We start from the raw sequence: 16,352 nt of genomic DNA, 5'->3' as shown, positions 1-16,352 counted from the left end.
TGGAAGATCTGATCTTCTGATCCCCTGTACAATACACTGCACTACTTCTGTATGTACTGATGTAGTGCAGTGTATTGTAACTGTCACTTTACAACTGACAGTTGAGCCTATTACGTCCTGCCTTGGGCAGGACCTAATAGGCTCCCGTACCTGGCAACCAGGAAGCCGTTGCTAGGCTTCCTGGTTGCCATTGCAACCATCAGAACCCTGCGATTTTTCGCGGGGGGGGGGCAATGGGGTGCAGAGGGAGCCCCCTCCCTCTGTATCAATCACTTAAATGCCGCTGTCACTATTGACAGCAGCATTTAAGGGGTTAAACTACAGCGATCGGAGAGGACAGTGATCGCTGTAGTTGCAGTGGGATGTCGGCTGTATATTACAGCCGACATCCGATGAAGATGGAGCGAGCACAGCTCCTGTGCCCGCTTCATCCTTAGGGCGTTACTATACGCCCATTTTCGGGAAGGGGTTAATAAAAATAGTGTTTTTTACACCGCTTTCTCTGATCTCCTCACGTATCTCACAGAAATGAGGAGATCAGAGAAAGTGACAGGAGCTTTCTCCTGCAGACGACGTCACAGACGGCTGTGTTAATAGTCAGTCTTCAGAGACTGACCAATCGCCGGCATTGGGGACTGCTAATTGGTACCCAGGCCGGTAGCAGAGACGGTTAGCGGTCAATGACCGCTGCCGCCGCTGTTATGTCACTATGTGATTTCACATAGTGACAGTTTATTCCTGCGCCGTAATAGTACGGCAAAGGTACGCTGGAATAAGCGGCCAGCGACGTACTATTACGGCGAAGGTACGCAAGGGGTTAATGTCCAACTAGGCGTGTTTTTACTTTAGACCAAGTGGGCGTTGTACAGAGGAGTGTATGACGCTGACCAATCAGTGACCAAATCAGCGTCACACACTTCTCTCCATTCATTTACACAGCACATAGTGACACTGCCTTATTCACTATGTGCTGTCTTATACTGACACATTAACATTACTGAAGTGTCTTGACAGTGAATAGACATTCCTTCCAGCCAGGAAGCGATGTCTATTCACAATCCCGACACTTCGGTAACGTTTGTGTGGGATTTATAGCAGAGCAAGTGTAATTTCGCGAGATCACGCTGTAAATGACAGGTTACAGCGAGATTATGCTTGCTCTGGAGGAAGGTAGAACGGGGTTTAGGGGGCCCCGTTCTAGAGATAGGTGCGGGTCCCAGAGATGGGACCTGCATCAATCTGACTTTTATGGCAAGTCCTGTGGATATGCCATAAATGTCCAAGATGGGGAAATCCCCCTTTAAACCCTCTTCCATTCCATTGGCCCACCAGTCTCCGTCAACATCGCTGCATATATGATGTGCCATACCGACTTGTCAGTATATACGGTATCTGACTGCTGCGGCAAGTGACTGGATGAAACGGTCACATGTCAGTACAGCATTACATGGCTGCAGTGATGTAAAGAGAGACTTTCGGGGACCATGGGACTGTTGGAACTGCAGCCTCAACACTCCAAAATTGCAGCGTGAAAACGCAGCCTGAAAACCTTTTGTTGTATAAATTCAATACAATTTCTCTACTAGCTGTCAGTGACTGAAAGCTTTATGTCCAGAAACTAATAAACCTTTATGAACAAATATTTGCAACATACAGTATAGTTGTAGCTGAGAGTTTTCTACAATGGTATTGTACAACAAACATTTTCATTACTTTAATAAACTAACAATTAAAAACCAAGACAAAGATCTGGTGATATAAAATATTGGCTACGGCCTTTATTAAAGGTGGAACAAACCAAATATAACTTTATTATATCATAACAAATTAAATTGATACTCCGCTTAGCCATAAGCTTAAGCCAACCAGTCACCATATCTCCACTCATTTTCATGAGCGACTAACCCCCCCCTTCTAATAAAGAGCCGTGACAATACAAATAGATAAGCAACCGGGAGGGAGTATGGGGCAATTCTTCAACAGTACGCTGAGGTCTGACCAAGAACTCAGCGCGCTTACACCTAGAAAGCCCAGCCACCCTGACGGTTGTTTATTTAACCAATAAATGGTGATATTGGCCCACATCTTGAACAATGACAGCTGTCACTATGCAGCTGGAGATTTTACCCACTATTCGGGCGGCAAAATTTCCCACCAAAATACCTCATGAGAGAGACCGTGATGGTGATACCATGAGCCTCCCTCCTGAGGGTCCGGGATTCCACATTATATCCAGTGTATACAATCCTCGGTAGATACATTTTATATTCTACGCTGTAAGGGTAAAATCAAATGCAGCAAATTTGTTGCAAAAATTTGTGCAACTGTTGTTCGTCTGAATGAGTCTTTCAGAAATCCATTTGCTTGCCACCAAAACAACCCTATTCAGAAGAGTGGAACTGATGTTCAGTCGCAGAAATGTCTGCAACAAATCTGTTGCATGTGAATATACCCATATATTGTAGCAAACCATCAGCACTAGAGGATTCCCTTAACTGGATACAATTGTAGCAAGCCCTCAGCATTAATAGGTATTGGGACTACCAATAAAGATCGATCAGAAACCGCATTTTGTCACATATAAAAAATAAGTTTGCATTTTTACTGCAACCGCATCAAAAATATGCACCACATCGCATGCTTGTTTTTTATGCAGCTTTATTTGTAGTTCAACCGCTAACATGGGAATAAACTCTTGGGCCAGGATCTCTCTCGGTCTGTCTCTCGGTCTGTCTCTCGGTCTGTCTCTCGGTCTGTCTCTCGGTCTGTCTCTCGGTCTGTCTCTCGGTCTGTCTCTCGGTCTGTCTCTCGGTCTGTCTCTCGGTCTCTGTCTGTCTGTCTCTGTCTGTCTGTCTCTGTCTGTCTGTCTCTGTCTGTCTGTCTCCTCTCTCTGTCTGTCTGTCTCCTCTCTCTTTGTCTGTCTCTCTGTCTGTCTCTCTCTCGGTCTGTGTCTCCTTTCTTTTGGATCCACTACTGTGTTTGCCTAAAAAAACAACCAGGTAAAAATTGCATCAAAACTTTGTGTGCGATCCTGGCCTTAGGGTGGACTTACATGCGGCAGATTTTGTTGCAGAAATTTATACCACTGAAATTGGTTCCATTCATCTGAATGTGGTTGTTTCTGCAGCATGTGCATGAATTTCTGCAAGTTTCATTCAGATTAATGGAATTGATTATCAGTAGCAGAAATTTCTGCAACAAAATCTGGTGTGTGAGTCTTTCAGGAATTTTGAGGCAGATTTTGGCCTGCCTGCACTTTTTTTGTGCCGTTTTTCGCAGAGTTTTTTTGGCCCCATAATTGAGCACCATAGGCAAAAAACGCTGCAAAAACAGCTTTCTCTGCCTACCATTGATGTCAATGGAAGGTCTGAGACGGAAATGTGGGAAGGAGCATGACCCTATTGAAATCAATGGGAGGTGATTTCAGCCGTTTTTTTGGGGGGCGCGGTTCCCGCGTCAAAAACAGCGCCAAGAAACTGTGAACTATCCCTTAGGTGTGTATGGATTGACGTAAACATGAATGTTTTTATTTACTAACTGCAAACCGTTCTTGAAAACGATGAGGAATTTAAACACAAAGGTGTGAAATTTATTAAGACTGGTGTTTCATACGCCAGACTTAAAGGGGTTTGCCTACGAGAGACATTTATGATACATCCACAGGATATGTCATAAATGTGAGATAGATGCGGGTCCCACCTCTGGGACCTGCACCTATCTCCAGAATGGGGACTCCTAATCCCAGATTTGACGCTATGTTGCGGCTGAATTCCGAATATTAAAAAGGTTATATGATCGGGTAAGTCCTATAGAACTGAATGTTACTTACGGAAACAGCATGCTACGCTGCTTTCGTAACTGCCATTCACTACTATGGGAACTACAGAAACCGCTAGTAGCTCAGCGAGAGGACTTGTGCTTCATTATTTTTCTGTGACGACTTGAGAGAATGTGTATTAAGACACAGAAGATGGTATAGCTAGAGTTAAACCTTAGGCTGGGTTCACACGACCTATTTTCAGACGTAAACGAGGCGTCTTATGCCTCGTTTTACGTCTGAAAATAGGGCTACAATACGTCGGCAAACATCTGCCCATTCATTTGAATGGGTTTGCCGACGTACTGTGCAGACAACCTGTCATTTACGCGTCGTCGTTTGACAGCTGTCAAACGACGACGCGTAATAATACAGCCTCGTCAAAAGAAGTGCAGGACACTTATATACATTATATGCAGGACACTTCTTTCAGACGTAATTTGAGCCGTTCTTCATTGAACTCAATGAAGCACAGCTCAAAATTTACGGCTGTCAGAGAAGCCTCGCAAAATGCGAGGAGGAGCATTTACGTCTGAAACGACGCAGCTGTTTTCTCCTGAAAACAGTCTGTCTTTTCAGACGTAAAAGCCTCTAACCGTGTGCACATACCCTTTGGGACGAGGTGTTGTTTCTTTATTTTATATTGTCAGATTTACTACTTCATTGATTAGTACTAGACCATTTTTTTTGTCCCCAGTGCTTAGGGTAGTCTAAGCTGCCTCTGCCTGTCTTCTCAACCCTGGGTCTTCTGTGATTTTTCTAGTTTGTATTAGCACATACTGTATACAATTGATGTTGTACAGATTGTAATGGCTTCGTGTAGCGATCAGTGATTTGAAACATTGCTATGAGCATTGCCCAGTTGACATCGATAGGAGCTATAAACAGATTGGTCCCACTTAAAGAGGCTCTGTCACCAGATTTTGCAACCCCTATCTGCTATTGCAGCAGATAGGCGCTGCAATGTAGATTACAGTAACGTTTTTATTTTTAAAAAACGAGCATTTTTGGCCAAGTTATGACCATTTTTGTAGTTATGCAAATGAGGCTTGCAAAAGTCCAACTGGGCGTGTTTAAAAGTAAAAGTCCAACTGGGCGTGTATTATGTGCGTACATCGGGGCGTTTTTAATACTTTTACTAGCTGGGCGCTCTGACGAGAAGTATCATCCACTTCTCTTCAGAACGACCAGCTTCTGGCAGTGCAGACACAGCCGTGTTCTCCAGAGATCACGCTGTGACGTCACTCACAGGTCCTGCATCGTGCCAGACGAGCGAGGACACCGGCACCAGAGGCTACAGTTGATTCTGCAGCAGCATCAGCGTTTGCAGGTAAGTCGATGTAGCTACTTACCTGCAAACTCTGATGCTGCTGCAGAATCAACTGTAGCCTCTGGTGCCGATGTGTCCTCGCTCGTCTGACACGATGCAGGACCTGTGAGTGACGTCACAGCGTGATCTGGCAGAAGCTGGGCGTTCTGAAGAGAAGTGGATGATACTTCTCATCAGAACGCCCAGCTAGTAAAAGTATTAAAAACGCCCCGATGTACGCACATAATACACGCCCACTTGGACTTTTAAACACACCCACTTGGACTTTTGCAAGCCTCATTTGCATAACTACAAAAATGGTCATAACTTGGCCAAAAATGCTCGTTTTTTAAAAATAAAAACGTTACTGTAATCTACATTGCAGCGCCTATCTGCTGCAATAGCAGATAGGGGTTGCAAAATCTGGTGACAGAGCCTCTTTAAGGTCCTCATAAACGGTCCATCCTGGGCCGTGTAAACCAGCGCCGATCAACGAGACAGCTCGTTGATCGGCGCTCCTTTGCTCATCCTTTCACAAGGTGCTAGTATGGGGACGATCTCTCATTACTCCGATCGCTCGTCCCCAAACATTTCAATCATGTCAGCAGCACGTCTCCTTGTTTACACATGGAGATGCGCTGCCGAAAACAATAATATTTTACACTTTTAAAAGATACGATCAGCAGATGAACCTGCGTTTGCTTGTTCATCTGCTGATCGCTGCTCTTTTTACACAGTGCATTTATCGGGAACGAGTGTTCTTCGAACGCTCGTTTTCACTGATAATTGGCCAGTGTAAAAGGGCCTTTAGTCGCTGCAATAGGTAGACGAGTTTTACAAATATGTGTAGAGAAAAAAAAGAGGAACTGATAAGTAGTGCATTTCTCCTCACCCACACGACCACAGTGACCTGCCCTGTACAAACTCTGTGGGAGTTACAGAAACCGGATAGCCCACTAGCCCCGCTGCAACTTTGTTCTAACAATTGGCGGGGGTCCCAAGCGGTTCGATCCCTGCTGATCAGAGACTAGAGACAACCTAACTCAAAATGCCTCTGGTATAAAGGGGTTAAACAGTTTTTTCATATTTTTTAAGCACACTTAACGGGCTTTAGATTTTCTTGTAGTATTTTTATTTTTTTTAAATATTGCCTTTTCTACTCTTTTACTCTTGTCCACAAAATACAGTAGTGCGTTATATTGTGTAATTTGTGTGTTTAGTTCATGGTAATATTAGTTTATTTCTGAATGAAGTTCTATGAAAACTTCTGGGATATTGTTATAAAAGGTTCTTTCTTCATTGTTCATAGAATCTTATCTCCGTTGTGTTGTTGTTTTTTTTTCAATATATGATTCTGTAAAGTAATGTCTAACCTGTCCTCTTTGTTTTCCCATTAGACTGATTCCGATCAGCATACAGGGGAGCATTTGCAAGAACAGAAGTAAGTCAATTTGAGGGTGTTTTTTTTTTTGTTTTTTTTCATAACCATGTTGCATTCATGTATTGGAGGGCACGAAGCCTAGTGGTCCTTGTTTAGTGTACCAATCCATTCTTGTTATAATCATGTTTCACATCAAAACAATGTTCTCATCCTGCCAGTTATGCCCTGTTCACACAGAATTTTTTTTGCAGACAGAAAAATCTGCAATTTTGAGGCAGATTTTGACCTGCCTGCAAATTCTTGCCGCTCTAAACGTTTTCTCTGCCTCTGATTGATTTCAATGGGAGGTCAGAGGCGGAACCACTGCAAGAAAAAGCATGCCGATGTTTTTTACCGCAACCAGCTAAACACTGCCGTGGAAAAAAACGCCTCCGCCTCCCATTGAAATCAATGGGAGGTGGTTTCAGCCGTTTGGTTTATTTTTGCCACTGATTCCGACCCAGCTTCTGCGTCAAAATCCGTGTAAAAAAAAAACTGTGTGAACTGGGCCTTACACTCCCTGAATAGGATATTATTGACCAATTACTATTTACTTGTTACCATGTAAACAATAGCAAGTGTCTGTAGATAAATGCACAAGCACATCTAACAATGTTCCTGATTTGCCAGATTCGCATCAATCTTAAAGCGACCCTCCAGTTTCAGGACAATATTACAAATGTGATGGGGTATTTGGAGTAATATTGCCTGGTGCCCTCCAGTTGTGCCCCTCTGCCATGGATCCGCTGTTTTAGGGTCTCTTCTGTGTTGTCTCAAAATAGCCACAGCGCTTTTCAGACTGAGTCTAAGACACTCCCTCTGTTCACGGATTAGACAGAATCGCTCACGTGAGCAGCTCTGGCCAGTCCGAGAACAGTGGAAGTGTCTCAAACCTGTAGTCTAAGAAGCACTGCAACCGTTTTGGGACAGCACGGAAAGGACCTTAAAACATCTGATCCCCGACAGGGGGGCAACTGTAGGGCACCAGGTAGTATTAAATATGATTGTGTATATGGAGTAATATGTTGTCCTGGGACTAGAAGGTTGCTTTAAATAGTCCAAGTGACCTGACCTTATAGATGACATTGAAAAAAAATATATAATAGCGTTGTGTATTATAATACCCATATTGAAAGATATTATAGCACATCGATTTTTGAAAAAAGTCTGATAAGTGGGCATATGACTTTTGGGACCTCTACCTCTTCCAAGATCAGAGGTGCCTGGTCCCTGTTCTGGGCAGCGAAGTGGCTAGTACAGGATAAGTGCATATTTTATCACTCCAGATGCACAGTTGTCACATATTGGGTCTTCATACAACATATGTTGTCAGTGACAACATCACATCCCTTCCCCAAGCAAGAGCCCCTTTATAAAAGCATTTTCCGAAATCCATACCAGTATGTTCTAAGTGGGCAGATAGAACAGTGTCCATTTATTTTGCTAATCTTTGTTTTGGTAACACTTGTTCTAGATGTTTTACTGAATCGTTCTATGAATCTGGCACCCTGTTTATACTTCTAATTACGGTTAGGCTGTGTTCACATCGGCGTTAGATTCCGTTCATTGGTCCTGTCAGACCTTTCCATCGGAGGAGCCCATCAACGGAAAAGCAAACGTAAACCATAGCTTCCGTTTGCATTACCATTGATTTTGCTAATGGTTTCCTTTTGTCTCCGTTCTGTAAGGTTTCCGTTGTTTTGGCGGTATCAATAGCGCAATCGACTGCACTTTTGTCTTAGCCAAAAGACCGGAAACTTTATTAACGGAAAATGACATACCCTGACAGCAAGCTTATGTGGCTCTGCCTCCAGGTGGAGTCTAATGGGCTTCCATACGTGGTAGACCAGGAGGCCATTGTTAGCCTTGCAGCAGGGTGTCCGCTCTAATATACACCTGACACCCGCTGGTGATAGCGCAGGCTCAGCTTCTGAGCCCGCCCCATCACCACAACTTAGGCCTCATGCACACATCCTTCACCGTTTTCACATCTGTATAAAACGGATCCGTGTGTCCGTTGTGATATCCTTGTGGTTTCCGTTGTCCCTCCGCATCCGTTCCATTTTTAACGGACGTTGTGCTTCCGTTTTGTCTTCCGTTTTAAACTGTTCGTTAAAATCCATCTTGTGCATTGTATGCAGGGATCTTTGGCACGCCCTGCCGTTGCTTGGCAACGGATCCGTGAAAAACGGATGGTACACGGATGCCTTCCGTGTGCCATCCGTTGTTTTGATGAACCCATGGGCTTCAATGGGCAAGACGGACACTGAACAACGGACAGGAGTAGGACATGTTCTACTTTTGACGCAACAGACGCACGGAAACGTTAAAAGAACTGAATTGTATATGGCCCCATAAAAAAACGGATAGCACCCTGAAGAAAATAACTGAAGTGGGTATGAGGCGTTACGCTGAGTTGCGGGAAGTCTTTGCCAGAAGCGCCGTAACTGTACGTCGGATGTCGTTAGGGGGTTAAAGTATTTTCTCATGAATTTATACTACGTAAAAATGCATAACAAATGAACACTTTTTTTGTGTTAATAGTACGTTCACACGCGGCAGATTTCTATGACTAAAAAATCCATTCCATACAACGAAGTGTTGCTTTTCCGGACTGTGTGTGTTTACATATGTACTATATGAATTAAAGTATTGGGACACCTACACATTACAAATTTATTATTTATTTCAGTTACTTATTTAGCGCCAACATATTACGCAGCGCTGTACAGAGATCCTCTTTTACTGTTCCCATTGGGGCTCACAATCTAAATTCCCTATGTTTTTTGGGTTGTGGGAGGAAACCGGAGTACCTGGAGGAAACCCACGCAAACACAGGGAGAACATACAAACTCCATGCAGATGTTGTCCTTGGTTGGACTTGAACCCAGGACCCCAGTGCTGCAAGGCAACAGTGCTAACCACTGAGCCACCGTGCTGCCCAAATGCAAGAGCTTGTCCCCACTTTGCAGCTAAAACAGCTTCTACTCTTCTGGGAAGGCTTTCTACAAGATTTTGGAGTGTGTCTGTGGGAGTTTTTGCTCATTTATCCAGAGGAGCATTTGTAAGGTCAGATGCTGATTTTGGATGTCTTGGCCTGGCCCACAATCTCCGTTCTAGTTTATCCCAAAGGTGTTTAATGTGGTTGAGGTCAGGGCTCCGTGCGGGCCAATGAAAGGGGTATTCCGGTTACAACAAGTTACCCCCTATCCATAGGGTAAGGGATAACTTGCTGTTCAGTGGGTGTCCGACATCTCGGACCCCCACTGTTTACGAGAACGGGAAGCCCAAAGTTGCCCGAACCTCAAGTTTGAACAGAGCAGCAGGTCAATCATGCGCACTGCCGAGCTCCATTCATTCTCTATGGCAGCGCTGGAAAAAGCCAAACACTGCATTCTGCTATCTCCGGTGCTCCCATAGAGAATGAATGGAGCGGCAGTGCGCATGAGCGACCTAACGCTTGGTTCAAACTTTGTGTTTGGGCAACTTCGGGCTCGTTCTTGTAAACGGTGTGGGTCCAAGCTGTTTGACACCCACCGATCAGCAAGTTGCCCCATACCCTATGGATAGGGGGTAACTTGTAACCGGAATACGCCTTTAAGTTCTTACACACCAAACACACCTAGCCATGGCTTTAAGGACCTTGCTTTGTGCACGGCGGCACAGTGATGCTGGAACAGAAAAGGACCTTCCCTGAAGCCTTAAGATTTCCCTTTACTGGAGCTAAAGGGCCTAGGCCAACCATGGAAAAACAACCCCATAGCATAATCCCTCCTCTACCAAGCTATACAGTTGGCACAATGTAGTCACTCGGGAAACGTTCGCCTGGCATTCGCCAAACCCAGCCTTGTCCATCAGACTGCCAGATAGAGACGTGTGATTTGTCACTACACAGAACATTTTTCCACTGCTCCAGAGTCCAGTGGCGTCGTGCTTTACACAACTCCATCTGAAACTTGGCATTGTGCTTTGTGATGTAAGTCTTGGAAATCCATTGCACAGTTTTTGTGCTGATCTTAATTCTAGAGAAGGTTTGGAACTCTGCAGTTGTTGACTCCGCAGAGCATTGGTGACATTTGTGCATTCTGCGATCCCGCTCTAACTTTATTTGGTCTACCACTTCGTGGCTGTGTTGCTGTGGTTCCTAAATGCTTCTACTTTGCAATACTACTACTCACAGTTGATCGTATAATATTTAGGAGGGAAGAAATTTCACGAACTGACTTGTTGCAATGGTGGCATTCTATTACTGGACCAGGCTGGAATTCAGTGATCTCTTTAGAACAACCCATTCTTTTACAAATGTTTGTAACGGCAGACTGCATGGCTAGGTGCTGGATTTTATATACCTGTATCAATGGGACTGAATGAAACGCCTACATTCAATGATTAGGTGGTGTGGCCCAATACTTTTGTCCATATATGCGTATATACCAAGTTCCTAGGGTGGTTGCATACATTGTGTTCTAAAGTATGTAATGTAAAATACTTGATTTTTGTGCGAAGTACTGTAAAATTAACTGCCCTTGAACAAAACAAAACAAACGTATAATGCAATACATTCCCCTTAACGGTAACTGCATTTCTACTTCAAGTACTTCCGTGGGGAAAAGTTTGGAGCAAGCTTCTTATTCCTGGCTGTGTCATCTGAAGATATAAGCAGTGAAGGATGGTAGTAAAAGCTTGTCAACCACTGAAGTGTGTCTACATGTCTGAGCAAGCCTTTTCCAACCCCATGCAGTCTACATTTAAAACCTTGTCAAGAAACCAACAACTTGTAATATGTGGATAGTTGTTTTGTCTTGACTCCAGGGAATAAACTCCAATATAAAGCATTAAACAAGTAAGGGGCTGTTCACATCTTCATTAGGGGCCTCCGTCGCAGATCCGGCAGAAATTACTGGAAGCATGCTGCGCTTTTGTTTCCAGTAAAAAGACGGAATGCCGACGGAACCCATTAAAGTCAAAGGGTACCGTTGGCCGTCGGTGCTGTCCGTGTTGCAGTGGAACTGTTGCGTACGGTATTCCCTTGTTCTCTGACTGAGTAGAACAACAGAATGCTCTGATGCAGATGTGCACAGGGCCTTATAAATAAATATGCTTTCAAAGCTGCAACAGGATTTTTGCAAGGTTCTTTCATTAAACAATGTAGGTTACTTTTCTTAACATTTTTTTACATGTCATTTTTGCTTTTTTAGAAAAAAAAATGTTAAAAAAATTAGCTTCTTTACTTTTTAGTTCAATTTTTATGGTAATATAGTGTTACCCTAAAATAGACTTTTTATTTGTGATCATCATTGGCTACTCTAAATTTTGAAATATTACATGTCTATTAGTCTAACTGGGTCAGAGCTCGCCTTACAACAATAATTGGTGGGGAGAGCGACTTTTTAGGGATCTATTTTATGTGTTTTGTTATTTAATTTTTTCCTTAGGTCTGTAATTTTTTTTACACTATACCTTTCACTTTAACTGCAGGGACAGTCAGACCCAGCAGCAGCCTTCTACTGCCAGCATCCCAGTGATCATGTGACGAGTCACATGACGACTGGGTGCTATAGAAGCAGCGGCACCCATTGAGCGCTGTCCGCAAAAGTAAAGAGAAGACAGAAGCGGTGAAAACCGCTTCTGTCTTCTCACCAGGGTCCCCGGCAGTAAGAGACATTCCGCTGCATGATCACTCAGGCAGCCAACTTAAACTCATGCTGTAAATATAATATGGAGTGGGCTTTAAAGAGGCTCTGTCACCAGATTTTGCAACCCCTATCTGCTATTGCAGCAGATAGGCGCTGCAATGTAGATTACAGTAACGTTTTTATTTTTTAAAAACGAGCATTTTTGGCCAAGTTATGACCATTTTTGTATTTATGCAAATGAGGCTTGCAAAAGTCCAAGTGGGCGTGTTTAAAGTAAAAGTCCAAGTGGGCGTGTATTATGTGCGTACATCGGGGCGTTTTTACTACTTTTACTAGCTGGGCGTTCTGACGAGAAGTGTCATCCACTTCTCTTCAGAACGCCCAGCTTCTGGCAGTGCAGACACACAGCGTGTTCTCGAGAGATCACGCTGTGACGTCACTCACTTCCTGCCCCACGTCCTGCATCGTGTCGGACGAGCGAGGACACATCAGCACCAGAGGCTACAGTTGATTCTGCAGCAGCATCGGCGTTTGCAGGTAAGTAGCTACATCGACTTACCTGCAAACGCCGAAAATGCTGCAGAATCAAATGTAGCCGATGGTGCCGATGTGTCCTCGCTCGTCCGACACGATGCAGGACCTGTGAGTAACGTCACAGCGTGATCTCTCGAGAACACGCTCTGTGTCTGCACCGCCAGAAGCTGGGCGTTCTGAAGAGAAGTGGATGATACTTCTCGTCAGAACGCCCAGCTAGTAAAAGTAGTAAAAACGCCCCGATGTACGCACATAATACACGCCCAGTTGGACTTTTACTTTAAACACGCCCACTTGGACTTTTGCAAGCCTCATTTACATAAATACAAAAATGGTCATAACTTGGCCAAAAATGCTCGTTTTTAAAAAATAAAAACGTTACTGTAATCTACATTGCAGCGCCGATCTGCTGCAATAGCAGATAGGGGTTGCAAAATCTGGTGACAGAGCCTCTTTAAGGATCACCTGCCAAATATATACAGCGGGCAGTCGTCAACCGGTTAAAGAAACTCTGGTGTGCATGTGAAGTAAAACACTTCACCTATATGCTGCCAGTATTTTCTTTGCCAGTTATGCTGTCAAACAAATAAGGATGAATAGATAAATTAATTCTGCAACACTACAGTTGCCAAAGCACTCATTGTAACTATTATTCTAAATTAAACCGTATAAAATGTAAATACTGCATTTTAATCTTATCGGGTTTTAACAGTTTATAAATTATAAGCATTTAAAATAAATGATTGTATTAGTGTGAATGTCCCTATCCAGAGTAATGCTATCGTATATATCACATTTGTAAAATGGAGTTCAATTCAATGATGACGTGGAAACATTAGTTTATTTTGATTTGAGTAAAAATGTAAGCTCTTTTATGAAACGTTTGGATAAAAGCCACAATCTTACAAATGTTTTAGACTATACACAGAGGCGTAGCTAGGTTCTCCAGCACCCGGGGCAAAGATTCAGTTTGGCGCCCCCCCCCCAACCTCTTTCCCGACATCTCCTTCCCCCTCGCCATGTTTGTTTTCTCTACCAATCAATGACGTGTCATTTCTTTTCCACATTTTTTTAAATGTAACTCGAGCATAAAAACATTTGTACATTTTACAAGCAATATAGTTCATATATACAGCACCAGCACAAATACAGCTCAATTTAGTGCATCCCCTGCCGTATAGGTTTGCACTAATTTGTTTCCAGCTCCCAGCATGGCCCGAACAATGGTAAGGATATGCTGGGAGTTGCTGTTTCACAAAAAATAAATCATATTATAATCATACCACCCATCATCTCGCTGCAGATCATACAGTGACTACATTACTGATTAGAGGCAGAATAAACATTTACATTAAGTGACTCACTGGTGACGTCTCAGATTCTAGTTATTTTTCTCCATCCGGTCCAGACCTCTATGATGACTTCTCCCGCTCACAGCCCATTTCTGCAGTTTGCTGCTCAGATGTCTTCAGCTTCTCACTTTTCCAACATTTCTACACCTATATACAAAGATAAAGTTCTCATTATAACGTCACACACACACACACACACACACACACACACACACACACACACACACACACACACACACACACACACACACACACCCCCGTGCCCCTTGTAGATAGTGCCTGCCATAAAGACCCCTGTAGATTATGCCCCATATAGCCCACCCCTGTATATAGTGTCCCACAAATAGCTCCCCTTATAGTGCTCCACAGATAGCTCACCCCTGTATATAGTGCTCCACAGATAGTCCACCCCTGTATATAGTGCTCCACAGATAGCCCCCCCTGTAGATTTAGCCCACCCCTGTATATAGTGCTCCACAGATAGTCCACCCCTGTATATAGTGCTCCACAGATAGCCCCCTGTAGATATTGCCTACCCCTGTATACAGTGCTCTATAGATAGCCCACCCCTGTATATAGCCCCCCTGTAGATCTAGCCCACCCCTGTGTATAGTGCTCCACAGATAGCCCACCCCTGTATATAGCCCCCTGTAGATATAGCCCACCCCCATATATAGTGCTCTATAGATAGCCCACCCCTGTATATAGCCCCCCTGTAGATATAGCCCACACCTGTGTATAGTGCTCCACAGATAGCCCACCCCTGTATATAGCCCCCCTGTAGATATAGCCCACACCTGTATATAGTGCTCCACATATAGTCCACCCCTGTATATAGTGCTCCACAGAAAGCCCACCCCTGTATACAGCCCCCCTGTATATATAGCCCACCCCTGGAAATAGTGCTCCATAGATAGCTCACCCAAGTATATAGCCCCCCCTGTAGATGGAGCCACCCCGTAGATAAAGCCACACACTTTTTTATTACAATAAAATAACAAACTATTTAAACTCCCCTTAATCCTGTCCGGCAGCAATGGAGACCTGCTCTCTTCTGCGCAGGTCTCCTGGGGTTGAACGAAGAGTCTATGAAAGGCGCTGATGGCAGGCCAGAATGACTTTCCCTGTCATTCAGCGCCTTTCAATGACGCAATCGGCGCGGTCCATGCATTGCTTCTAATTGTACCTGTGTCCTATAGACACTGGTACAGTTATAGTGCAGGAGGAGGTGGTGCTGGCACCACCCTCTAAGTTGCGCCCGGGGCACATGGCACATGCCCCGCCTGCCCCCTCTCGCTACGCCCCTGCTATACAAAATGAGACAAATTCTAGACACACTGATTTAAAGGGGTTGTCTCGTGAATACAACCCTTTTTTAAACCGTAGCCAGCTGACTGCCATGATTGTCCAGACATTTCCCCTGTGGTAGCAAGGCAGGTAGTATTACATGGGAGTTGTTAGAATTAATGCATATTTTGTAATAGGGCATTTGGAAAGGGATAGTCTTTATAAGACAACACCTTTTAATAAAGTTTAAGTTTCTCAATCTGCTCAGCTAGGCATGTTTTCAGCAATAATAGAAAATGTAATTCACTTTTCACCAATTTTCTGAGAATTTTTGGAGTTCTTTCTAAGCTGCAGCTGCTTTTCTCAGCTTGTAGGAGGGTCGGCTTCTTTGTCTGCATATTTCTAATTCTGTGCAAGATGTGAACAGGAGGCTTTAATTTGCAGATCGTCACTGTGCTCCCCCTTGGACTTCAATTAGACTTATTATTTCTCTAATGCATGAATGAAGTGCTGCCTGGGTTAAGCAGGATACAGGACCTGCAGATCCTATAACAGGCACTTATGCTGCACTTTGATTTGGCGTATGCAACATGAGTGACAAGGGAACAGTGAGAAAGCTGTGCATGGAGGGACAAAGCAAACAATGTTATGTAAAGTGTTTGACCATGACCATGTATACCAGAGCTCTAATGGTAGTATGGCCTATGTGGGCACTGTTCACTTGAAATTTCTCTTGCCTAGAATATGCCTTTTATTTTAAATTGTTCTATAAATTTATCTGTCCTATTCTTTGAAGGGAAAGGATCCATTTTACAAAGATTCTGTACACAAGGATCTGAGAGGGATGTGAAGTTTTCATTTTTAACTGGCGCTACACCTTAAAACTAACCATGTTAAAAGGGTTGTCCTAAGATTAAATGTTATCCCCTAACCACAAGATAGGTGATAAATACTGACCGGTGGGTTCTGACCGATGGGATCCCCACCAATCATGAGA

General features: G+C 43.8%; 1 protein-coding gene across 1 annotated transcript in view; it reads left to right on the top strand.

Annotated features, from left to right (window-relative positions):
- Positions 1-16,352, top strand: part of TMEM131L (transmembrane 131 like) — a 156,357-nt gene that overhangs the window by 16,306 nt on the left and 123,699 nt on the right. Inside the window, exon 3 of the mRNA XM_075860335.1 lies at positions 6,524-6,567. Within this exon, the coding sequence (XP_075716450.1) occupies positions 6,524-6,567 (44 nt within the window). The remainder of the gene's footprint in view (positions 1-6,523; positions 6,568-16,352) is intronic.

Source organism: Rhinoderma darwinii, chromosome 1 (genome assembly GCF_050947455.1).
Source record: "Rhinoderma darwinii isolate aRhiDar2 chromosome 1, aRhiDar2.hap1, whole genome shotgun sequence".
NCBI lineage: Eukaryota > Metazoa > Chordata > Amphibia > Anura > Rhinodermatidae > Rhinoderma > Rhinoderma darwinii.
Note: the sequence above shows the minus strand (reverse complement) of the source record. Positions and strands in the feature narration are given on the sequence as shown.